General features: G+C 43.9%; 1 protein-coding gene across 1 annotated transcript in view; it reads left to right on the top strand.

Annotated features, from left to right (window-relative positions):
• The first annotated feature begins 429 nt into the window (after nucleotides 1–429).
• The window catches only part of ERC2 (ELKS/RAB6-interacting/CAST family member 2), a 991,327-nt gene continuing 964,265 nt past the window's right edge, over nucleotides 430–27,491 (top strand). Inside the window, exon 1 of the mRNA XM_066594594.1 lies at nucleotides 430–1,086. Coding sequence (XP_066450691.1) covers nucleotides 430–1,086 — 657 coding nt within the window. The remainder of the gene's footprint in view (nucleotides 1,087–27,491) is intronic.

The following is a 27,491-nucleotide window of genomic DNA, read 5'->3' as shown; positions in this document are numbered from 1 at the left end:
CAAATCTATTTTGGTTCAGTTCCATGGCAATGTCAAGGGTTCCACGTAATCAATTATTTTTAACTAAAATGAGAACAGCTTGACATAGTACATGCTCATGTCAGGAGGTTTATACTAATAAACAGTTTCCTAAGTAATGGTACTTGGTCCTGAACACTTGAAATTCTGCAATATGTATATGATATAAAAATATGTCATTTAACCTTTTCACAAAATTGCCTTTTTATTTTAATTATGTATACTTATTTGGTTATCCTCATTTTCTCAATTTGTTTGTTTCTAGGTTGCCTTTGCTTGGAGGGTCTTCATAATGATGAAAGAACAATGAAATCTCAAGCAGATCTCTAGATGCTAAGATAGACTTACTAATCCTTGTTTAATAGTATACATAATTAGTTTTCTTGTCTGGTACTGCAATACAGCGCAGCTATGTATGGAAGTGCACGTACAATCACTAATTTGGAAGGCAGTCCTTCCAGATCGCCTCGTTTGCCAAGATCACCTCGTTTGGGCCATAGACGAACAAGTAGTGGAGGAGGAGGAGCAGGCAAAACGCTGTCAATGGAAAATATCCAGTCCCTTAATGCAGCCTATGCAACGTCTGGACCTATGTACTTGAGTGACCATGAGGGTGTTGCGTCTACTACTTTTCCAAAAGGAACCATGACTCTTGGAAGGGCTACAAATAGAGCTATCTATGGTGGAAGAGTCACAGCAATGGGAAGCAGCCCAAACATTGCCTCTGCTGGTCTTTCACACACAGATGTCCTGTCCTACACTGACCATATAGGCTTGAGCGGTCCTCACCATCACCACCACCATCATCACCAGGTTCCTTCTATGTTACGACAGGTGAGAGACAGCACCATGCTTGACCTTCAGGTTCAACTAAAGGATCTACAGAGGGAAAACGAGCTACTACGAAAAGAGCTGGACATCAAAGACAGCAAACTTGGATCTTCCATGAATAGTATTAAAACATTTTGGAGCCCAGAACTTAAGAAGGAAAGAGTCCTTCGAAAGGAGGAGGCTGCAAGGATGTCTGTTATCAAGGAACAAATGAGGGTGTCCCATGAAGAAAATCAGGTATTTTGTTGAATGCAGAGGTTAAACCACAGTAGAAACTGGATTGAAATCTCATTATTGACATTAATCGGAGATGTCCATGTTTATAACATAGACTGAAGAAATATTTCTTCATTTTATGTTATCTTTTTTGTACATGCAGGTGTGTTTGCAGCAAGTCGTTAAATTTGTTATGAATTTTATATAGAAAAGTATAACTAGTCACAGTTTTACATTCTAACTTGAAGAAATTGTTTGATGTTAAGCTGCGTGAAATTAACTCATTGCATAATCATTATGGAATCTGCTGTGTAACTGAAGTCCATAACCAGAAAATAAGAAATACTGCTTAGTCGGTGTTTACAGCAGTAGCCCAGAGGGACCTCTTATTATTCACTGTTTAAAGGGAAGGTCCATCGCTGCAGCAATTTTTTAACTACCCCAACAGTCACGTTAAAATTGGAAATGTCATTTTTTTTATTGTCGATTTTGGATTTATGTCTCCTGTAAATATATTTGAAGCAGAACTCGCTCGTCTTAAGTACATTTTTATCCCCTTCATAACAACTAATTTTAGCCTTAAGAACCAGTTAATCGTATCCCTTTTGTGTTTCAGTGGTCGTACCTTTTAATTTTTTTGTTAGTGTAGATGTATGAGATCTTGTATTTTGGAGGACGAGTCCAGTTTTTATAGGAACCACTGATATATTAAATACGTTTTTATTATTTTTTTTTTGGGCTGACAACAATGGAAAGAAGCAATTTCATTATTGTTTTTTGAGCTTTATTTTAATGGCATCTACAGTGTGGTATACATATTATGTTACCTTTATTCTATGAGTCATTAAGATTATGACAACACCAAAATTGTATAGTTTTTACCACCTTTGCACAATATAAACCTTTTTTTTTTTTAAACAAAAATGTATTCTGTGTGGCACCATATTCCAGGACCAGAGCATTTTTATTTTTCAGTCAACAGAGCTGTATCCAACCTGTTTTTTATGTACCAACTTTATTTATAACATTTTGAGTTATGCTCAATCTGTTTGTTATGTTTTGGGTATGTAAGTACAAGATTAAGAAAAATATAGTTCAAACAGAACACAGAGCATCTTACTATGGCCTCCTGCACATGGGTGGAAATTCCACGGCGGGATTTCCTGCAGAATTTTCGCTTGTGCCCGCTGTCATAGGATTGCATTAGATAATGCAATCCTATGCAGACAGCCGAGATTTGACCGCGTGAAAACTCGCGCGATAAACAAATCACGGAGTGTCCTATTTCTGTACAAGCCCCGCAGAGGCCCGCACAGAACCGTCACTGCTGATGCGCCAGCTATGCACTGCAGACGTGCTGGCTGGGCGGCAGCCGGCACATTAGCAGAGTGGAAAAGACGCCGTGAGGAGGTGAGCCACGGGTCACTGCAGGGGCACGGGTTGCATCCCGTTGCAAGAATTCTCGCAGCGGGATCTGATACGGCCATATGCTGGAGGCCTACAGTGCAGTAGAGTAGTATTTTGGATAAACCTGCTTTCATTCAATATTGTTACAAAACCAATAAGCGGAGGGAGGAGTGCCCACCCAAAAACAACATATAAGCTTGGAAGACAGGTTGTAGTGGCCATGCAATAGTGCTCATCAAGAAAACCAGGAAGTGGAGTTCGAAGAGAGTCAAAAGAGACAGACCTATGAGTGGGAATAGTCTACAAGGTCAGGAGGAAAAGATTAACAAATAGGGATGAGCGAGTAATATGTGCTCGCTCGAGTAATGTGCCTTAGCCGAGTATCTCCCTGCTCGTCTCTAAAGATTCGAGGGCCGCCGCAGCTGACAGGTGAGTTGCGGCGGGGAGCAGGGGAGAGCGGGCGGGAGAGAGGGAGAGAGAGATCTCCCCTCCGTTCCTGCCCGCCTCCCCCCCGCGCCGGCCCCCGAATCTTTAGGGACTAGCCGGGAGATACTCGGCTAAGGCACATTACTCGAGCGAGTGGTGCCTTAGCGAGTATTCTCGCTCATCCCTATTAACAAACACAAAAAAGAAAAAAAATTACTTAAAATGCAGTTGGGGGAAGGGAGGGGAAGCCAAAATTAAGTTTTTGAAATGAGCTTATGACTCCGTCCTAGCTAAATTGAGCGCAAATATCTACTTAGGAATAATACTTATGAACAGTTTGTGTCATAAGAGAAAAAAGTAAAAATCTAGTTGACCGAATTCTGAAAGACTACAGAATCGTGAAACATTGTCCAGGGGAGCTAGTGAAGTAGGCATTTACCGGGATCAGACAAGTCCTCTACCACCAATTCTTCCATACCCATGATGTGGTTCACCTTCTGTACCCATTTTTCAATTAACGGCAGCTGTGCACTTTTCTAATCCCATGGGATATCTGATCTAGCAGAATTCAGCAAGTGGTGAAGGAAGCCTCCTTTTTTGATCAGAGAGTGGGCCAGGGATAATAGAGAGTAGTGCATTTTGTGAGGTGGCTGTAAACTGATTGTCAGTAACCAAATAATATAATTTGATCCCAAAAGAGTTTTATTCAGGTCCAGTTCCACCAGACGTGCAGCATCGTACCTCGCTCAGATCTGCATCTCCAACAGCTCCCAGGTACTGTCTGAAAGACCTTGTGCAGCAGAGCAGGGCACCTATACCAAGTCAGCAGTTCATAATTTATTTCCTGTACCACACTTGCCAATGGTAGCTCGTGGGACAGCATAAAAGATCCGTCCCAGTCTGTTTCGGAAATGGCATCTGCATCTCCCACTCCCAGAAGTGAACATAGAGGGGTTTCTCTGTGGATATGTTAATCAGGAGAAGGTTATAAATACGGAACAATGGATGTAGGGGTCTTGTCTTTCAGAAAGATGTTCGAAGTCCATGGGCATCCATGAGAAAAGTGAGGCTCGAGAGGAGGATTGAACAAAAAAAAACTAGCTGATATTTGAGCCAAGGTTAGAGAGTGTTAGGTGAGGCTTCTTGTAGGGCAGTGAATAATGGCAGGGAGCCACCACCGACCACTTAGCGAAGCCTCTTATTGTCATCTGCCTTTTAGTCCAGAAAGGTGCTTGTTCTCTCTTGGTAGGAAATCAGGGTTGTGAAGAAGTGGGGTTCATGGGCCATTTAATTAGTGAGCACATTCTTCTTCACTAAAGCATCCCACATGTGAAATGTTGAAGAGGAGAAGGATGTACAAGAAAGGGTAGATGGTCTGTCAGCTGGAGATAACCAGGGTAGCATGTAGCCAAACCAAGTCCACATCCAAGTCTTAACCGTTGGTTTATATTTTTACAGAAGTGCCAATCCAGTATGTGAGTCAGGACAGAGTGATATAAATGGTTATTAGGCACTTCCATGCTGGTCACAGTTTTTGAGCAAGTCATGACACAGAAGTTAAGCCGACTGAACCCCTTGCCCCATGCAAATTTTAAGAAGGATATTTTCAGATGTTTAAAAACTGTTTGGGTGCCTAATGGGTAGTGTTCGAAAAATATAGAAAAGTCTAGCGACTATGTCCATTTTGAGAACCTTTTCATGACCTAAACAAAACAAGGGTTTCTGAGTATGTGTTCAGAAACTTCACAGTCTGGTCTGAAAGGGGAAGATAATTAAGCTGGTAAATCTGCGAAGGATCCGGAGAGATACAAACACCCAACTAAATGATTGATCAAGCACTCCAAAATGGGAAGTGATAGGAAAGGTGCTCAACTTCCTTAGTGGGAAGAGTTATGTTAAGGGACATTCATTTGTTGAGATTTACCTTAAAATTACTCAAGTGTCTAAACCTAGTAAATTCATGTAGATTAGATGGGAAGGACACTGGGTTGCGTCACGTAGAGTAACAGATCATCCGCATACAAGGCCAGTTCATTTTGTTTAGAGCCGACCTGTAGACTGTTCACACTGGGGTTGTTGGGCAATGTTGTTGCCAGATGATCTACTACGATAGCATACAACAAAGGAGAAATAAGGCATCCCAGTCGAGTACTGTTTCTGATGGCAAAATTGGTGAGAAAATACTGTTGGCTTAGACCTGAGAATTAGAGTCACCATAAAGGCGCAGTGTACATGATCAAAGGCTGGGGATTTTTAATGACTTCAGAAATTTCCTCCTCTAAAAAAGCCTCTTCAAAATGCCTTTTGGTTGCGTCAGAGATTGCAGGGAGAGCAATTTCAGTTACATATCTTGTAATTTTGGCCTGCAAAGCCTCCAGTGGCACATCATCGAATTGACCTCTAAGGTTGTACAACTCTTGATAGTAATCCTTAACCCTTTCCAATCCAATTTGTATCCTGGTTTTCCTAGGGGGCTTACTCTTTTACTGCCGTTATACAACGGCGCTATATGCTGGCTAAAGCCAGTACTGCATGAGGTGACACACTGGATAGGCTGCGACAGCAGAGAGGCTGGCAGTATACAATAAGGGAACCCCGACGGATGTCTTCCAGCATCAGAGCTGTACAGCCTTAAAGGGGTTGTCTCACGCCGAAACGTTTTTTTTTTTATTCAATAGGCCCCCCGTTCGGCGCGAGACAAACCCAAGGGATGGGTTAAAAAAAAAAAGTTTATTACTTACCCGAATCCCCGCGCTGCGGCGACTTCTTTCTTCCTTTGCCAAGATGGCCGCCGGGATCTTCACCCACAATGCACCACGGGTCTTCCCCCATGGTGCACCGTGGGCTCCGTGCGGTCCGTTGCCGATTCCATCCTCCTGATTGGCTGGAATCGGCACACGTGACGGGGCGGAGCTACGAGGACCAGCTCTCCGGCACGAGCGGCCCCATTCACCAGGGAGAAGACCGGACTGCGCAAGCGCGTCTAAAAACACCAGGAGACAGCGAATTTAGACGGATCCATGGCGACGAGGACGCTAGCAACGGAGCAGGTAAGTGAATAACTTCTGTATGGCTCATAATTAATGCACGATGTATATTACAAAGTGCATTAATATGGCCATACAGAAGTGCTGAACCCCACTTGCTTTCGCGGGACAACCCCTTTAAATCATAATGTCTTCAGACGTCAGACAGTGGATTGGAAAGGGTTAAAAGCAGTGGATATTTCCCGAGGAGTGTACAGGCAAGACGACCATGCATAAAATCATAGCTCTGCTCTACTGTCTGCCAGAAGAGCTTATGGACAGCTTAATAACTGTCCATATATGGACATTGACATCAATGGAGGACTGTGACGGATGCCACATAGCATGCGTTCCCTATAGGCTTTTATAGCCTTTGTTGAATGAATTCTCCTTTTTTTCTTTTACAGGACCCTGAGGGATGGAATAGCGTAGTCTAAACCCCAATGAGTTAGAAGCCAATTTTCCCTTATTCTCTCTGTTTGGTATTGCAGCATAGATTCATTGAAGTAAATGAGGCTGAGCTGCAATAGCACACACAAGCTGTGGATAAGTGTGGCGCTACTTTCCGCAGAAAAGAGACATTTTTTTTCAAGTCCTGGGCAACCCCTTTAAAACTGTTCACAAAGCTGCTTGATCCTAGATGCAGCAATAAAAAATGGTTGTGAAAATTTAGCTTCCATTTAAAGGGGTTTACCAGAATTAAAGGGGTTGTCCCGCGCCAAAACGGGTTTTTTTTTTTTTTTTAACCCCCCCCCCCGTTCGGCGCGAGACAACCCCGATGCAGGGGTTAAAAAAACAAACCGCTCAGCGCTTACCTGAATCCCGGTGGTCCGGTGTCTTCATACTTACCTGCTGAAGATGGCCGCCGGGGTCTGCTCCCTCCGTGGACCGCAGCTCTTCTATGCGGTCCATTGCCGATTCCAGCCTCCTGATTGGCTGGAATCGGCACGTGACGGGGCGGAGCTACACGGAGCCGGCATTCTGCACGAGCGGCTCCATTGAAGAGAGCAGAAGACCCGGACTGCGCAAGCGCGGCTAATTTGGCCATCGGAGGGCGAAAATTAGTCGGCTCCATGGGAACGAGGACGCTAGCAACGGAGCAGGTAAGTAAAAAACTTTTTATAACTTCTGTATGGCTCATAATTAATGCACAATGTACATTACAAAGTGCATTAATATGGACATACAGAAGTGTATAGACCCACTTGCTGCCGCGGGACAACCCCTTTAATGTTTATCACCTATCCATAGGATAGGTGGTAAAAGTGTGAACGGTCGGGGTTTCACCCCTGAAGGCTCCACCGCTCCTGAGAACAAGGGTGAAGTGTCCCACTCTCCTCCTCACTGCAGGCTTACTGCATCCCCACTGTGAGGAGGAGATTGAATGGAGAGATGGCCATGCCTGCTTGGTGCTATTCTACTCACTTTCAATAGAACTAAGGAGATAGCTGTTACGATTGTGTGGACAGCCTAAGCACGGGAGCCCACACGATCGCACCCAAAATGGGAAATGTAATGGATGGAATGGACGCATACAGGTAGCACCAGGGTCACACGGGATTCACACAGGTTTCAGGCAACTGACCCTGGCTACGGGGGAGGATGGCATGGCCCTACCTAAGCGGGGAACATTGCCCCAATAAGGGCAGCCCAGCGGTTTTCGGAACTCGGCCCTAGCTGATCCTTGGAGCCACGCCACAGAACAGGAGACATACACATGCTACATGACAGAGACAGAACCACAGGATGCACAGAGCCAGAACACAGAGCATACAGCAGCCAAAATGAAACTACTAGTAACAGATAAGCTGAATATAAATACCAGGTATTAGTTGACATGTTGTACAAGATGTTGAAAGCTAGCGGGCCACTTCACGGCTCCTGGTTATACTGCTAGTCCCTACACTAACCAGGAGTCCAACAGAACCAGACAGCGTTCACACAGAAGGCTGCAACAGGACAGGACACAAATAGCAGGTCACACAGCAAACTGACAAGAAACTGACAGAATTTAAACGTACAAACGGACATGAACCAGCAAGACAGAGATTACTCAGGAAAGCTTGCAACAGGACAGAACAGAACACTGGACACACAGCCAGCTGCATCAGCAACAGGACAGAGAACAGGGAACAGAGCCAGACAGACTCCACTTACATCACATGCACACAGGAGGAACTCACAGCAAGTGTATGTGTCCTCATACCGGGGGGAATAGACAGTCAGCTACACAAGCTGACACAGGGGAGTGTCCAGTTACACCAACTGACACCCAGAGTAAGACATAAGATTTCTGGAGGCTGCACCTGAACAGGGGGAAGGAAAAGGGGGCTGCATGTACTGCAGACTAGGATGACAGGTGTCCAGACAATCTTGGGGAAGCAGAGCCACACAATAGACTTACTTGCAAACACAGATCAGAGTGGGAACAGGACAGACCATGACTGATAACAAGTTACAGGACACAGAACTAACATGAGTGCATACCCTAGGGAACCCAGCCAGAGACTGACAGGAGCTGGGTTTATATGGGAGCACAGATCCAGGAGATTGGCTAGCAGGAAGTACCACACCCAGCCAGCTCAATTAACCCTCAACCGCCTGACTGTGCTGCTAGAAGTACATAGTACCACAGATCCCAGCAGCACACGTAACAATAGCAGAGTACAAGCACTCCGCTTTTTCCGTCAGTCCTATTGAAATGAATTGAGCAGCGCGTGTGCATGCTCAGCTGTCTGTCCATCCAATTTAATGTCACTGTGGGTAGGAGACATATTCCTGCCTGCAGTAACAAGAGGAGGGGCAAGGCAAGGGTCTCTGGATCGGTGGGGGTCTCAGCAGTGAGAAACTCACCAATTAGACTTTTATCACCAATCTTACAGTTTCGTCTTTTCTCTAAAGCCTTCAATCTCCTTTCTTCATTTAGCTTCCTAATGCACTTTAGAGGGTTGCTTGAGGTTCAGAGAGACAGTTGGCACCTATGATTGCCAGGGTATGAAGAATTGAAACTGTGAAGAGTTGTCACTGTTACATTTTATCATGCATAGTATTACTGAATCTTCATTCCGATATTGAGAAAAAATTGTACATGGCTAATAAGTGAGAGGATAAAGATGAGGTGGGCTATATGTCATAGAATCATAAAACCATAGAGTTGGAAGGGACCTGCAGGGTCATGTGGTCATGTGTCCAGGGTCATGTGGTTAAAGAGATCCTCCAACAAAATGTATTTGAAAAGGAAATCTGATTGCTATCATCCCCTGTGTTGAGCAATGACAGGACTTTTTGTATTGCTGTGCTACTTTTTTCTTTGCTGTCAGCAGAATGTCAGTTCAGCTGTAACCAACTGGGTCATGCCAGACAGTCTGGTTGCTTAGGCACACAATACCTGACAACAGAAATCGTTTTGATGAGTTAGGCCAGCAAAATGTTTCTAACAACTCGTCTATCTCCGATTACTCCCTGGTAGATGTCAGTTCAGGACACTGAATTCAGAGCAAATTTTTGTACACCGTTGAACATCTTTAACAAGCTATTCTAGGAGATCGTTTAAAAGGGTTGTCCTATATATATATAGTTATATCCATATCATATTTCCATATGAACTGTTAGGGCATGTGGATGTTATTGAGGGAAATTGCCTGCTCAAGACGCCCATCAATTAGCAGAAAGATGCTAACAAAAAGTGGCTCTTGCATTGACAGAATCGGTCCTTCCATGGGTAGTGTTGCATGGTGAATTATTCACTTGAAATTAAAGGGGTTCTCCAGGACTGTAAAAAAATATTTTATAATTTTATGATCTTAAAACAATGTAAAATAAAGAGAAAATAAATACTTGCCCACTTAATAAGTTCCCCGTCCAGAGCAGGAGCCACAGTCCCCATCGGCTGGAACGTGGAAGAAACTGGTAGGCGGTCACATGCCATTTATTGCACACTTGACTGTTCAGCCTTCACGGGTTTCATTAGTGATTCTTCCATAGCCGCTGAAGCCTTTGATTGGCTGAGTGGTCATGTGCTCAATGAACAACGTCTTCATCTGAGTTCCATGTGTCGGGCACTGGGTCTACAGCACTGGACAGGAAGCTGCTGAAGTAGATGGATGTACATTTTTTCTTAATTTTACACCATTTTAAGCTTGTAATATATTTTTTATAGTCCCAGAAAACCCCTGTGAATGTATTACAAATTGGATGTTCCCTACCTAGTTGATCACCAGAACCATGCAATAAGCTGTTCCCTAGGCCAACTTCCATCCATAAAGGGAATGTCTTGATAAGACAACAACTTTAATGGTTGTTAATAGTAAAGAGTAAACTTTTGAAAAGTTCAGTTTGTCCGGTTTGTTGAACTTTTGTAAAACAATTGGGTTCAATCCAAATAAATTTGAACCGGAAATTCACCAGAACCCCTACAACTGGTGTATAACACTGTCTAAGAGCAATAAAAGCCCTCTATAACATTCTGAGGCCTTGGTCAGACGGGCGTTTTTTCACGCGATTTGCGGATGCGCAAATCGCGTGACCGGGGCCGACGATTCGCCCAAAAATCTGCACCTAGGCGCGTTTTATCGTCGCAGCAAAACGTCCGTGTGACCTGAGAAATATCGCCATGCGCATCAAAATGCGCATGAAATCTTGGACCGGCCGGAACTTTTTCGTCGTGCATGTAATCCCCCCCCCCCCCCCCTCAAAAAAAGCGGTTTGGCCGGGTTGTGACATGCTATTTCTCTTCTATTGTGCGCTAAAGTAGCGGCGCGAACATTTTGTTCATTTATAAAATACATATTGCAAAGATTTGATAAGATAACCTGTTGCCCCCATATTACGACCACCTTGTCAGCCTTTGCTATTTAATTCAAGTAATCAATTCCTAGAAGACTATGCACAGTGAGGTGTGAGGTGTGCTCGCCAGTGAAAAAACGCAGCTAGTTGCAGTACATGCCTTTGGTGCGCACAATTAAACGCAGAACACAGTTAGGCGTGTTCTGCGAATCGTTGTGTCCTATAATTTATCGCACATCCGCATAAAAAACGGACATGTGACCGATGCCATTGTGAACCATTGGGTCTAGATATACGCGGATCGCATACGCATGCGCAAATCGCCCCAAAAAACGCCCGTCTGACTGAGGCCTGAATGTGTTATACAGGGCTTTTATGACACCAGTGTTATACTCCAATGTTCAGGGCTAGTGTTTAGGGAACCGAACCAGTAGAACCTTGTTTCAGGTAGAACTTTGTTAAAAGTTTGGTCCATGTTCATGCCAAACTGAACATTTAGCAAAGTTTGACCGAAAACTGGCTTTTACTGGTTTGGTTCACTCAACACTAGTTGTAACCAATTTCTGAATAGAGAAATTCAAAAAGGAGATAGACTATAAAAGTTTTCACAAGAAGGCAACTCTCGGACTTATGTTTCCAGTTACAAGTTTGAGGACATTTTCTCAAAGACTCCACAAGGCTGCTTGGCTGGACAATAGTTTTACTGTTGTTGAGACTTTTCTATATATGTGGGGTTTTTTTTACCACACTTGATCATGTGAATTAAAGCATTTGTTTCCAATAACGATACATTGGTGAATGAGAAAGTATGCTTTTATCCATATCTCGAATTGCATTTCGACACGATCAATCAGTCTGACTGATGCTGGTGAATAATTCCCTTCCTGGAAATCAGGATAGAAAATACCGAACCTATCTGTAACTGCCCGCTACTTCTTGCACCTTCTTGCTGTTCTTATGCAGCTTATGATGAATTAGGCACTTAGTTCTTAGCCTTGCTTCTTTTCCTTTTTGATATTATACTTTTTGGCACCAGCTTCATCAGGTTATGAAAAATAAATGAATTTGGAGCTTACACAATTTGGCACAACCTTTTGTTTTTTTTTTTATGTTGTGCAGTACATTAATTAGCCGCTTTAGTAATTTATGATAACAAAAGATATATCAGGTTATAGAGTAATATATCAATGCAAAGTAGTTATTGTAATGGGAATACATTACTTTCCTATGAATTTAAAGTGGGCTATGATCATGCCCTAAATTGCTTTTTGTAGATCTCTTACCTGGAGAACTGAAGGTGGCTTGTAAAATGACTTCAAGCGTAGCCGACGAACTTAGTTGGCAAGGAGTTTCCCTAGAGCTAATGCCCATTTGTTCTAGCCATTGGCTGGGATGGTGACGGTTGAACCGCCACCGATCAGTTATTGAGGACATATCCCAGAGATGTGGTGCAGATTTTGATGCAGCTTTTAATTCAGGTGTGATCAGATTTTACTTTTTCAATTGAAAGAGTGAAATCTGCTGCAAATTTGCATCAAAAAATCATATCAAAAGCCGCAGCATTTGATGTGGATTGTGGTGCAGGTTTTCCACTGCGGAAAATCTATACCAGTAGAAAAACATTAGAGAATTCTTGTAAAGTGGAGGTATGTAGTATGTGACTTCTTGATTTACATTGGCAAATTGCCATAATAAAGTGAAACTGGTTGGTTGCTAAAAGATAGGTCATAATTAGAGATGAGCGAGCATACTCGATAAGGCAAACTACTTGAGCGAGTAGTGCCTTATTCGAGTACCTGCCTGCTCGTCTCTAAAGATACGGGTGCCGGCGCCGGTAACAGGTGAGTTGCGGCGGTAAGCAGGGGGGAGGGGGGGGGGGGGAGAGGGAGAGAGAGATCTCCCCGCTCTCCCCCGCCGCTCACCACCCCCCGCTGCCACCCGAATCTTTAGAGACGAGCGGGCAGGTACTCGAATAAGGCACTACTCGCTCGAGTAGTTTGCCTTAGCGAGTATACTCGCTTATCTCCAGTCGTAATCCATAGATATGCGTTTAATGGCTATGAAGACCTTTGATATGAAAGGATGAGGTTAAAAAAAATTTTAAAATGCTCCTGTGCTGCCTCAAACAAACGACCGGTTTTGACAATAGTGATATTGTCTAAAAAGGTTTATTTAGGTACAACGCGTTTCGTCGCTAAACACGACTTTATCAAGTACATAATGCATTACATGGTAGTACATCTTTATATAGTTACTCACAAGTGTAGTATGGTGGTTATCTCATTGCAGTTCCGGGTGGTAGCCGCTCACATGACCTCCATGTCATATGTGCGGTGTTGGATTGTAGTAAAAGTGAAACCGAAACTACTTCCGGGATTCCGGGAGATCATGTGACGAGGTGGTCACATGATCGATGATGCGAGTGTGTCTGCCAGCCCACTCCATTGGCTTAGTGGTGTAAGGCTTATTATAGGTGGATGTGGGGGCTGGATTTACTCTCTACCGTATAGGATGGCAACGTCAGTCGGCGTTGTGACGTCGGCTGACGTGATGACGTCATCGGCGTGGTGATGCTACGATGGGGTGTTGGGGTCTCTCACTGCTGCACTGGAAACCAGCATTAGTAGATGTAATGGTGCCGGGTGGCAAGATTATGCCACCGGCGTGATAGCTCTCGGATGGGGGATTAAATCATGTGAATATTTGCTTAGAGCGGTACCCAATGGATTAAATGAAGTATTAGAAAAAATCTAACAATGCGATACTCTACTGTGTAAAATATAATGTTTTATTATGCATGGAATTTTTCATATTTTACTATAACTAGAATTATGCATAATTTTCTCTCTCTCGATTATACGGTTTTTTATTGTGTTTTTTATTATATATGGTACTAAACTACATCATGATCATATTCTTTCCAGATATGAAATACAAAAAATCTCGGCTGACATGTATGTATACGTAATTTTGGACAAGGATAGAAAAGTCTAATTTTATATATGTTTATTTATTTTTTAATGACAATATTAATATTCCTCTCTTCATAACAGTTTATAATGTACTGTCCAAATGCATCTACTAAGATATGTATTTATTTATTTATTCATTTATTTATTTATGTATCTATGTTTTAACCATATCATAAATTAGCCATTTATTCTATGTTCAGGGATTGACCAAATCCAGCGTCACCACGCCGATGACGTCATCACGCCGACTGACGTTGCCATCCTATACGGTAGAGAGTAAATCCAGCCCCCACATCCACCTATAATAAGCCTTACACCACTAAGCCAATGGAGTGGGCTGGCAGACACACTCGCATCATCGATCATGTGACCACCTCGTCACATGATCTCCCGGAATCCCGGAAGTAGTTTCGGTTTCACTTTTACTACAATCCAACACCGCACATATGACATGGAGGTCATGTGAGCGGCTACCACCCGGAACTGCAATGAGATAACCACCATACTACACTTGTGAGTAACTATGTAAAGATGTACTACCATGTAATGCATTATGTACTTGATAAAGTCGTGTTTAGCGACGAAACGCATTGTACCTAAATAAACCTTTTTAGACAATATCACTATTGTCAAAACCGGTTGTTTGTTTGAGGCAGCGCAGGAGGATTTTTAAATTTTTTTTAACCTCATTACTACATCGTGGGCCCAATCCAGCATTGGACACAGCAGCTCTGCAGCGGCACTCCAGCGACCAGGGAACCTGTTGGACGCCATAGGAAAGATCCCATAGAGATCTGATAAGCCGACTTGGAGGTGGTGGTGGGACTCCTCTCCACAGGAGTTTCCACCACACGCCGGGTGAGTCATTTTATTTCATTTTTATTTTCTTCTACGTTATGACCAATCATTACGTTTTTATCATATGGGCACACTAATATACTCTCCCTATTAGCCACCTGAAGCGCCTCGCTGACTATTTCTCTATATTTTTTTGACATGAAAGAAATATTTTTCTTTTACATATGTTAGTGGTTATCTTGAGTTAAAAAAGTTGCACTAAGGTTAAAGGGGTTGTCCCGCGCCGAAACGTTTTTTTTTTTTAATTCAATAGGCCCCCCGTTCGGCGCGAGACAAACCCAATGCATGTGTTTAAAAAAAAAACCTTTTAGTACTTACCCGAATCCCCGCGCTGCGGCGACTTCTTCCTTACCTTAGTAAGATGACCGCCGGGATCTTCACCCACGATGCGCCGCGGGTCTTCTCCCATGGTGTACCGTGGGCTCTGTGCGGTCCATTGCCGATTCCAGCCTCCTGATTAGCTGGAATCGGCACACGTGACGGGGCGGAGCTACGAGGACCAGCTCTCCGTCACGAGCGGCCCCATTCACCAGGGAGAAGACCGGACTGCGCAAGCGCGTCTAATCGGGCGATTAGACGCTGAAATTAGACGGCACCATGGAGACGAGGACGATAGCAACGGAGCAGGTAAGTGAATAACTTCTGTATGGCTCATATTTAATGCACGATGTACATTACAAAGTGCATTAATATGGCCATACAGAAGTGTATACCCCCACTTGCTTTCGCGGGACAACCCCTTTAAGGCTGTTATGTCAACTCCTTCATTGACTTTAGGCCCCCTGATATGCAGTTTGCAACCCATTCCTTGTTTCAGTGAAACCCCCTACAATATTGATGGACTTTTTCTGTACTGTGGACACTGTTGTCATGAGGTACAGGAATGTGACAACTGCGGAGATACATTTAATGTATTGTGTTAGTTTAATTTCACAGATTCATTGGAATGGTAATATATTCCGTTATACATTTATGTGTTGAGTGTGTAGATTGTAAAGAAAGTGTTAGGAAAAGGTTTACTTGAAAAAAGCCTGATGTGGCTTGTGGAGCCAAGGTTGTCATTGGGGAAGAGGGATTTGTGGTAGATTAGGTTGTTATGACAAAGCAAAAATGTGACAAGTAGTATCTCCTGTGTATGCCTATGCTGTGTGGTCTGCAGCTGCTGGCAATAGCTACTAAAAGCCTCTTAACATGCCCAAGAGCAGTAATATGAAATACACTCATTGTCAAACACCTAGATGGAGTTGTCTGAATTGAATGAAACTTTCTCTGTGTGATTGTAATGTTTATATAAGTAAGTGATTACAATATCAGAGCAAAAGGATCATTTATTGCGGAAAACTGACCCCTTGAAGGGAGGCTCTAGTATCCTGTTTGGCCGCCTCTAGCTTGGATACAGGATATGATACAGGGCGGGCATAAAGGCTCCAGTACCCTGTTGTACTGCCTCTAGCTTGGATACAAGATGTGATACAGGTGGGCATGGAAGCTCTAGTACCCTGTTGTATGACCCTTTAGCTTGGATACAAGATGTGAAACAGGCAGTCATGGAGGCTCTAGTACCCTGTTGTACTGCCTCTAGCTTGCATACAAGATGTGATACAGGTGGACATGGAGGCCCTAGTGCCCTGTTGTACCACCTCCAGCTTGGATACAAGATGTGATACGGGTGGGCATGGAGGCTCTAGTACCATGTTATACCGCCTCTAGCTTGGATGCAAGATGTGATATGGGTGCGCATGGAGGCTCTAGTACCCTGTTGTATCACCCTTTAGCTTGGATACAAGATGTGATACGAGCAGGCATGGAGGCTCTAGTACCTTGTTGTACCACCTCTAGCTTGGATACAAGATGTGATATGGGCGGGCATGGAAGCTCTAGTACCCTAGTGTATTGCCTCTAGCTTGGATACGAAATGTCATACGGGCAGGCATGGAGGCTCTAGTACCTTGTTGTACCACCTCTAGTTTGGATACAAGATGTGATACAGGCAGTCATAGAGGTTCTAGTACCCTGTTGTACTGCCTCTAGCTTGGATATAAGATATGATATGAGTGGGCATGAAGGCTGTAGTACCCTGTTGGACCGCCTCTAGCTCTGATGCAAGATATGATATGGGCGGGTATGGAGGCATACAGGTTCTACATGGTATCCTGCAGCATATCTGTCCACATTTGCTGTAACTGAGCCTTTAGATATTACTAACTCATAGGCTGTTGAAGTTGGTGTCCCAGATGGTCCCATACATGTTCTAATGGCAATAAATCTGGTGAGCAGGAAAGCCATGAAAGTATGACTATGTTGTGGACGCAGAATAATAATGAAAGGACAGCAGTATATGGTGCAAAACCATCCGCCTGGATGTAAAGGCCCATTTACACGGAGCAATGATTGCTCAAACGACAGTTTGAGTGACAGTTTTGAGCGATCATTTTGCATAAACTTTTAAGTAGCTACTTAGCTGCTTAAGAGCAATTAAGTGTGCAAATGAAGCTTTCACTGAATGAGGCGGGATCTGCTTTCAGTTCTTTTGTTCTCCAATGGGATACAATGCTATCAGCACTACCTGTGGAGAACTACCAATAAGGCTGAATGACGAATTTTAGGTTGGACCGAATTTAACAATCAGCTGGCAGTGCACGAAAAGTGCACGATGGACGTGTATTTAGACTTAACGATTATCGCTCAAACAGTCACTTTTTAGCATGTTTTGGGCGATCATCGCTTCGTGTAAATAGGCCTTAACTTTATTCCCTCATTGGCATAAATCTGTCGACGTTTCGACTCCTGTCTGCAGTTTTTATCAAGTTAATCCATTGTGCATAGGACATATAAAGCAACAACCAATCACATGCACATGTATACGCAGCTCTGATGCAGGTGGAAACGTACCTATTAACCATATAACCAACAATGGGGGCTGCGGACATCACTATGCAATGCTCCATCCTGAGAATCCAGATACTGGCGTCCCGTTCAACCCATTGCCCATGCACTCGACTTGCCAAGTCTTGCGATACTATCTACGTCACTACTACATTTAACAGTGCATAGAATGTCCATTCCCCAAACCGGGCATGTGCGAGATACCCAATATTGCACGAGTACTAATACATCACTGTTGGCCAATTCAGAGTGACAATGTAAACTGTAAACTCCTCAAGCGCAGGGTGCCGGGCTGTATATTGATGTCTAAAGTCGTATCCTATCTCCTAAATAGTGAAAAACTGGGACAATTAACCCCTTAGTGACGGAGCTTTTTTGCTTTTTTCCATTTTTGTTTTTTCCTACTCCCTTTTAAAAAATCGTAGCTCCTTAATTTATCCATCGACGTCGCTGTATGAGGGCTTGTTTTTTGCGGGACGAGTTGTATTTTTCAATGGCACTATTTATTGTACCATATAATTTACTGAAAAACTTTTTAAAAATTCTTAGCGGAGAGAAATGGAAAAAAAACGACATTCCACCATATTTCGGTGCGTTCTGTTTCTACAGCACACAAATTGCAACAAAAACGACCTGATATTTTTATTCTATGGGTCAGTACGATTACTAAGATACCAAACTTGTATAATATTTTTTTTGCTGTAGTACTTTTATTTTTTTTTTTTAAGATATTTAATTTTTTACAATTATTTTCTGCGGTCATTTTGTGCGCGCAATACCTTTTTTATTTTTTCGTCAATGTAGTTGAGCAAGGGCTCATTTTTTGCGGGATGTCCTGAAGTTTCCGATAGTATCAATTTGGAATACATACGACTTTTTGATCGCTTTTTATTGCGTTTTTTCTGGGAGACAGGGTAACTAAAAAAGTGTATTTCTGGCGTTCTTTTTTTTTTTTTTCAGACGACGTTCACCGTGCGGGAAAAATAATGCACTACTTTGATAGATCGGACTTTTACGGACGCGGCGATATCAAATACATATTTTTATTTTATGATTTTGATTTTTTAATAATGGATATGGCAAAACTTTTTTTTTTAACAATTAAAAAAACTTTATTGATTATTTTTTTTACATTACTTTAAAGTCATGTAACATGTGATGCTTTGATCGCTCCTGCAGTATGACGTAATGTTATAGCATTACGTCATACTGCTTTTTTACAGGCAGTCTTTCAAGCCACCCTGTGTGGATGACTTGATAGGCAGTCTGCAAAGGCAGCCCTGGGGCCATTCATTAGGCCCCTGGCTGCCATGACACCTGCACGGCTCCCCTGATCTCACCGCGGGGGGGCCGTGCGGGACCCCCAAACAGCGTTCGGGGGATTTAAATGCCGCTGGCAGAACTGACAGCGGCATTTAAAGGGTTAATAGCCGCGAACAGCCGAGCGCAGCTATTGCCCGCCGGTTTCAGCTGTAATAAACAGCTGATGCCCGTGCTGTATGGAGGGAGATAGCGCCGCTACCTCCCTCCATACACGTCCTGCAACAGCAGGACGTAGTTTTACGATAGGGCTGTCACTAAGGGGTTAAACAAAAGCCCCAAATCTATCCCTCACCATAGCTGGGGCTAGAAATGTTCCAAGAGAGATTGTGAAGACAAAACACCGGACATAACACTATCTATATGTTTTCTTATTGGATCACCAGGGATTTTTTATTATTCATAAAGGAATGGGGAACCATTATTACATGGCGTCATATTTAACTGTATCGGAGGCGAAATTCATTTTTTCAGGTAAGAATTTTTTTTACTTATTTTATTTACAATCATTTGAAAGCACCAATAATGGAAACGAATGCAAGTTTTGATTAATTTAATTAGCATTGCTATTGCTAAGGGTCCATTTACATGGGCCAAATGTCGGGCAAACGATGCCCGACACTCGTCCCTGTGTGTCCGCGTTCCCGTGCTGTCACACAGGAGCTATTGGTGCTGGCTTGGTCACGGAGGATCCAGAAGGGGGGGGGGGGGGCAGGCAGTGCAGGAAATTTCTCTACTCTCGCTCCCCCACCCCTCTCCATTAAGTTAAGACAGCGGCCGTTCACTACTGAACAGCTGATCGTCCATCTTTTATGCTGATCTTCTATCAATCCATACACCAGAATATCCAATTGGATTTGTGCCATGATTTACACCAGTTTCCGATATAAATTATAATTAATCTCTTCTTGAAAAAATGTCAATCGTGGCAAAAAACAAAAGTTGCAAATATTTGCCAAAACTTGCTGCTTTTTTTTATGCCAGAAGAAGTGGCACAAGATAATTTTTTCGATTCTGTATACTGCCGGGGAGATTTCATTATATAAAATGTGATTTCCACATTTTCTTGAGAATGGTGTAAGGAATACGCATGACATTTTGCTGGAACGATATAATCTATTTTGTTACACTGTATTTGCCTGATGTGCTTGCTGCAGCCTGCGCTATTATCTCCTTGAAAATTGCACTGGAGACAATGCTGTTGTACGGCACAAAGATAAATTTAAATCTGCTTTATTATACTAAACTCGAGCCTTATCATGGCAATTATATTTCCCATAAGCTGTGAGCTGCGCCTCCAGAATATGAGCTTGCAAAACAGGACACGTGTTTTATTTCAGCTTTATCCTTGGTGTCAGAAGGGTTTGTTTTTGCTTTATCTTTTCATAGTACAATATTATCTCTAACTGAATATGTGTTTTGGCATTTTATTGTTCCATTCTTCCGAAAACAGTGCCGCCACTACTCACAGGTTGTGTGTGCGTTCGCAGTCCAGCCCCATCCCCTTCCATATAGCTACAGTAAGCGGCAATACCAGACACAACTCCTGGTAAAGAGTGGAGCGTCATGGTGCCCTTCTAGAAAGCTTTCTTCACATTACGTTCCGACCTTCGGTTGGAGGTGCATGTTGAAAGAATTTCCTGATGTACACCTCTCGATAGAAGGCTGTCAAGGATGCCACTCTGTTGGCAAACAATGCCACACATTGACTTCACCAATTGTAAAATAAACGGATAACACTATTTTTTAATTAGATGCCTTTGTATAGAAAAAATAAAACCAACTATGTCGTTCTATACTGCTCAGAAAAGGTATGTCTACCTACACCAGCCCAATGAATGCTAAAAAAGACACTTTTTTTTTTTACTTCCGTCTGGTGCATGACGCTTGAGTAATACCCTGTTTATGCGAGCTTTCTCCCATAGGACCATACATCTCAGATACTGTATTATGTGAACAAAGCCTAAAAGAAATCACCTTGCAGTCATGCAGTGCAGGATAAATTGTACGACGGATGTCACTGACTCCGTGAACCCCACTGATTTATAATGTTCCATTGGGTTCTGAGATGATGTCCACTAGAGATGAGCAAGCATAATCGGTAAGGCGATATACTCGAGAGAGCATGGCCTTTTTCGAGTACCTGCTGGCTCGTCCCTGAAGATTCGGGGGGGCTGTGGGGGTGAGCGGGGGGTTGCAGAGGGGATCGGGAGGAGAGAGAGAGGGGGATCTCTCTTACTCTCCTCCCCCTCGCTGCCCTGCGCTGCCCCGACCCCCCCCGAATCTTCAGGGACGAGCCAGCAGGTGCTCGAAAAAGGCCATGCTCTCTCGAGTATATCGCCTTACTGAGTAAACTCACTCATCTCTAATGTCCACCCTTTAACAGGAAAAGTTCAGTGCTGTTATTCTCATCACATCTGACAGTACAATCTACAAACCTTACATAAATCAATGGAATTAAAATTAACAGCATCATTTTTTTTTCAAAGAGCCACTCCTGCAATTAGTTTTTATGCATCGTGTCCTCCAATATGTATAAATTGGCTAGAATTACCTTTGTTAGTTATTCCTTTCAATCTGAAACTTCCTGGAGTCCTTTTCCTCAGTTGGTCATGTGATCTCATTCTGATCACCAGAGATATACTTGTCTTTAAAGGAGATGTCTCGAGGAAGCAGTGATTTTTTTTTTTTGCCCAGTCCCCCTAATTAAACATACATTACTAATTACCCCTGTAAATTACTTTCCTAGCTGGTTTCTACTTACCGTTCCAGCGTTTCAGCAACTTATAAAAGTTTCCCCAAGATGGCCGCCGGCTCTTTCCCCGTCGCTCGCTGCAGCCCGACGTGCGCGCTCCCGAGACGCTGCCAGCTGTGTCTCCATGGCAACCGGACGCCAAGCAGCCGCCGACCGGACGCCCCGCAGCCACCGACCAGTCACCCACCGCCAGGCAGAAGGTAACCGGCGCAGCCCCCCCCCCCCATCACAGCCCCCCCGGCCTAGCGCTAGTTCCCCCATCACATCGGCAGCCCCCCCGGCCTAGCGCTAGTTCCCACATCGCATCGGCAGCCCCCCCGGCGCAGCGACAGCCCCCCCGGCCTAGCGCTAGTTCCCCCATCACAGCGGCAGCCCCCCCGGCGCAGCGACAGCCCCCCCCGGCCTAGCCCTAGTTCCCCCATCACAGCGGCAGCCCCCCCGGCGCAGCGACAGCCCCCCCCCGGCGCAGCGCTAGTTCCCCCGGCGCAGCCCGGCGCAGCGGCAGCCCCCCCCCGACCCATCACTTACCTGGGACGCTTCTCGGGGCTGCTGGGCTGGGCTTCTCCGCTGGGCAGCTCCAGTTTCTGCACCTTCCTCTAACAGAGGAAGGTACAGAATGGCCGCTCCAGCGCGCTCCCGAGCAGTGACAGCTCGTCTGCGCATGCGCAGAAGAGCTGTAGCGGGGAGCACACTGAAGCGGCTCGTGCTGAATGGAGAAGACCGGACTGCGCAAGCGCGTCTAAAAAAGCAAGCTGCCGCCGAATTTAGACGGAACCATGGAGACGAGGACGCTAGCAACGGAGCAGGTAAGTGGAATAACTTCTGTATGGCTCATATTTAATGCACGATGTATATTACAAAGTGCATTAATATGGCCATACGGAAGTGTATAACCCCACTTGGTTTCGCGAGACCACCCCTTTAAGTTCTCTCAAGAAGTCCGTTTTTCAGATACTAGAACTCCTATTACATAGACTGTGCCACACAGGCTGTTGAAAAGAGGGTGGGGACAGAAACTCCTATCACAGTTACTGCTGATGATTTGAGACCCCTGGTACACCTTTTTAATGAAGATGACACCCTCTCTGACTGTATACTTAGGGTGTGTAGCTTAGGAGAATAGAGAAGGTAATGATATCACACTGTTCTCCCAGCAGGCAGAGATGGTATTGGCTTTAGTTGTTCATGTGATCCTGTGCTAATGCATCATGGTATTGCTAGCACAACATTGAGGAAGATAAAGCAGGGATAAATCTGAATATCAAGATGGTGTCTGATAAGTAGGGGACATCCAAAGTGTGACAGGCAATCAGGTGAGGGGTCTGTAATGGAAAAGTGTGGGGGGTTTTCTGGAGTGGCCCTTTAAATTAAGATTTTTTTAATAGTTTCTGCTTCGGTGGGGAGAGGGGGTCAGCGTTGAATGCCTTTTAAGAACATGGGTCGACAATCGGGCACAAACATTTGTAGAAGCGCTCACTTGCCCAATTGTCAGCACTTGTGAAGCTGCACCCAATCAGTCGATGAACAAGGAGGCCCTGTAAAACTGACGTTCGGTGGCCGAGATTGGAGAGGTTTTGTCTTCAATAAAGTGATGGTTGGCACCACTCATAGCGCCGCCTCCCAAAAAAATGACAGATCGCAGTGAATGAGGGATGAATGATCGCATTAAGCAAGCACTGATCCCGATGATTGGTCCTAGTGTAATGCTGATATCAGCCCATGTAAAAGGGCCCTTACCCCAGTATGTACCTCTTTAGAGACCTGACAATTAAATACTTTTTTGACAATATTTATCTTCAGGAAAGTCACAAAGTCTTTTCTGCACTGCAATCAAACTGGATCCACCTGTCTCTGCCACTATCGTAACCATAATTAAATATTTTTAATTACACTTTACTTATTGACATATGAAATACCCTCCAGATTGGTAAGTAGATGAGATAATAACCAGTGCCTCGTGTCACGGTGGGACAAATCCCTTTATCAGGAAGACATTGTAATTGAAGACAGTTGCCAAGTTCGGACCCTGTAGTATTAAAGTAAAACGCAGGAGTGTGATGAGCTTTGGAGTTATCTTTCAAGGTTATTAGTTTTAAGCAAGTATGACAGAGAACAAGGATGAAAGATAGTTTCAAGTGAAGTCATATTAAATGGTTCCTTTCATGTGCAAAGTAATGTTGCAATCAGAGCAGTCAGTTTTAGTTCAGGAAACCGAGTCAACTGTAACCACACACTGATTCCTTATTTCTATGGTTAAATCTCAAAGAGATTATTTATGATGGAAGCAAGTGCAAAGGGAAATGGAGATATTGCTCTTAGCAATTAGTCACATAACAGATGGTGTTTAACTCCTGAAAATTAAAGTGGTAGTTGCCACGGGCAATGCAATCAATTGTCTATATTAGCCGCCTTTGTGTGGTCAAACCGATTTATGGGATATATCTAATAAGGACATCAGAGTAGTGGTAGTGGCAGTTCAGTTTTATGTCAATCAAGGTGGCAGTGAGAATTTCTAGAAGACCGTTTTGGCGCAAGAATATCAATTAATAGATATACAGTAATACAGTAAGCGATTTTGTTTTAGCATTAAAGGGAATCTGTTACCAGGTCCATCCTACCTAAACCACAGGCAGCATGAACACAGGACCCATTGAAAAAAAAATTAGAACATTCGCATATCTGCTCAGATGAGGAGATAATGATTGCAATTTCCGTGAGCGGATTTAAAATCGCAGCATGTTCTATTTTTGTGCGGAATTTGCACGGACGGCTTCTATTGAAGTCAATGGAAGCCGTCTAACCCACAGCCCATCCGCAATTGACATTGCGGATAGGAAGCGGGTATCCGCGTCATCGGCTAGCAACAGCGCAGGAAAAACAAATATATTTAAAAAATCTGTACTGTGCATGACCGACTGCGAGTGTCTGTGGTCATCCGCAATGCAGAAAAACAAAGGTATGCAGAGTTGCCGGCCGAGATCAGAGCCGGATTCCACTGCAGGCTCCTGCATGCAGAATTCGACTCGTTCGTGTGAGCCCGGCCTCAGTGTTAGTCTGAAATGCTGCGACCATGCACAGTTTTCCATCTCCTCCCATTGACTTGCTGTGTATCAATGTGCAGGAAAATTGCACATGCAAGATCTCCATGTCTTCCCCGCATGGCAAACATATGCGGAGAACACCTCTGTGCCTCTCGGCAGACTACTCCCCTGCAGGCTAGGGTTCCCAGCATTGTCTTTAGTAGGTCTGTCAGTTACTCTCTTTATGTATTTGTAAATCACCACTCAGCTGTATGAGAACAGCAGCTAAGTGGCGACTTACAGATACATAGAGAGCAATCATGGCTGAGAAGAACCTCCAATGAAAATAGAGAGAAAGGTGCAAGGAGCCCGAGGATTGGGGTGAGGGAAGCAGGGTGGCTGCTGGGAAATCTAGTCAATGACGCAAGCTGAAGGTTCACTTAGATTGCTCACTGAGTGGGGAGAGACCAACAGAAGACCAATAGTGAAATAATATGAAAGGGATAAAGTGATATGAGGGTGTGGCGATATGTTTCTATGTGTTAGAAATTTACGAGGCTTTAAAAAAAAAAAAAGAATTTAAAAAAATGCAATTTTGTTCTGACCCCTTATGTGAGAGGCTGTCCATGTGGTACATGGGTGGATCCTGCCTGTCAGAGTGAGAATTGCTGCTTGTTAGTGGCGCATCACTTTGTCATATAAGGTGGGATCCCAAGTAGGGCGCATCCCCCATGTGCCCTGATAGGAGAATTTGAATATACAAAAGGGAGATGAAACTGTGCAGCACCAGCTATTGGAAGCCAGCATTCCTGCAAGTCAGTATCAGACCTTTTAATCAGCCTTGTAACAATGACTGGGAATATAAGCCAAAACCAGAGTCTTTTTCAGTAAGGAAAAGATAACCATGTACAGACAGACTGTTTTGGGGGTTTTGCCCATCATCAGTGTGCAGTAGTTTGCTGGTTTGACTGGGGGTATTCCATCTCCCTTTTGTTTATTCAAATTTCTCAGAGGAGCATGCATGGCCATATTTCCCCTTATACCTTCTAGGTGCTCTCTCTAAAGAAAAAAACTATACCCTTCCCGACACACCTCATTGGCCTCTCACCCAGACAAGCCAGCAGTCTTCTGATGTTGGGCAAAAACCCTGAAACAATCTGTCTGTACATGGTTATCTGTTCCTTCTGGAGAGAACTCTGGATTTGGCTTATATACTTAGTCATTGTTACAAGGCCGGTTAAAAGGTCTGACAGTGACTTAGGGGAGTTTTGACTTTTAATAGATGACCCTGTAGAGGCATTGTTCCATCTCTCTTTTGTATATTCAAATTTCCCAGAGGAGCATGCATGGTCTTGTAAGTCCCTTCACATCTTTTAGGTGCTCTCCCTTTAGGAGAAACGATATACCCTTCCTAACTTTAATAGTGGGATTATGGAAAAGGGTAGTCCTGATGGGATGACCCAGTTAAGACTTGTCAAGCTTTCTTGTATATCATCTTTGCTCTGAACTCATTGCCAGTTCTGCCCTGAGCAAGCCTGAATTCTTGAATGCAGACTTGTTCCTTAGGATAGCCCCAATGGAAGACTATGATTGTTAGGCAGTTTATCCATAGTGGCTAGATCAGGGGTGGGCAATTAATTTTCCCATGGGGCCACATGAGAAATTGGAATGGTTTTAGAGGGCCAGACCAAAAGTCCTGACACTTACCAATGACGAGCGTGGAACGATTGTCCTGGCACTCCCCAAGGTCCGCAACGAGCATCCTGGCACTCAGAAGTTACAGTGGCATCACTTACTCAGCATCGGGAAGCAGTGAAACTACAAACTCCGAAGCCTTGTCCATTTTGTTAACTTATGTGCTGTTTAATAAAGTTATTCAAGCCTACGTCATTGGTAGAGGTGCTTGAATAAGTAAGGCCTGAATAACTATTAGCACAGCACAGAAGTGAACAAAATGGACAAGGCTTCGGAGTGCATAGTTTCGCTGCTTCCCGTTGCTGACACCGGACTCATTGGTGAGTCACCAGGACACTCTTTGCGGGCCGGTCCGAGCTATTCAGCGGGCCGGATGTGGCCCGCGGGCCGTGCTTTGCCCAGGTCTGGGCTAGATTGTCAGACATGACTCAACAGCTATTCAGCTCAAAGCCGCCTTGGCACCATGATGACAGCAGAGAAGGGGAAAAGCAGATGGCAGCAGGTTTTCCATGCCACTCCAATCTTAGGCTGCAATATTAGTCATTTTACTAAAAATATTTTCAGGTGAAGAATCTTGCTGAACCAATAGAAGTTAGTAACTAAGTGTACCATGCGATCGTAGCAACAAAATGCAAATTACAAGTGCTTTAGAATAGTTTTGTAAACCGTTGCGAAATGTCAGTCTACTGAGTTTAGTGTGCGAGACCTTTTATAAAGCCTCTCTTATTTTTTATGACAGCTTAGCAATCAAATGTGAGTGAAAGATGAATGTGCTACCGACAAGGTAAAAAACTATAAGAGAAAATCAGTTCTCCTCACAGTGTAACATATGGATAAATATAGGTCTATTCCTTTGAGGAGCATGCTGCATAAATATGTCATTGACATATTCCCAGAATCGTTTGTTTGCCGAGTGTAGACCCGAAGATATGATACACTTGGTGTGGTTGGATATCAGATTGCTCTCTGATCTACTTCTATATTGCTTTGCTATAATTCATGTTCAGCCCTACAAAACCTATATGAGCATGAGGTTATACTCTTGTGATTGATCCCTTCAGCTAGTAACCATGCCAGCTGGACACTAGACAGCAGAACTACGCGTCACCCATGCCACCTTTCCTGGGTACAAATGTTGTCTTTTAGTATTTAGATACCCATAGCACTTATAGTAGAACCGAATTGTGTATCAACTGGACTGTCGAAAGAACAAATATATGAAGCGCGGGGGCGTGGCTGGCGGCCAACATGGAAAGCCGCAAGTGAGGAGAGCTCT

This window comes from Eleutherodactylus coqui, chromosome 3 (genome assembly GCF_035609145.1).
Source record: "Eleutherodactylus coqui strain aEleCoq1 chromosome 3, aEleCoq1.hap1, whole genome shotgun sequence".
In the NCBI taxonomy this organism is placed as follows: domain Eukaryota; kingdom Metazoa; phylum Chordata; class Amphibia; order Anura; family Eleutherodactylidae; genus Eleutherodactylus; species Eleutherodactylus coqui.
This window is presented reverse-complemented; position numbering and strand designations above follow the sequence as displayed.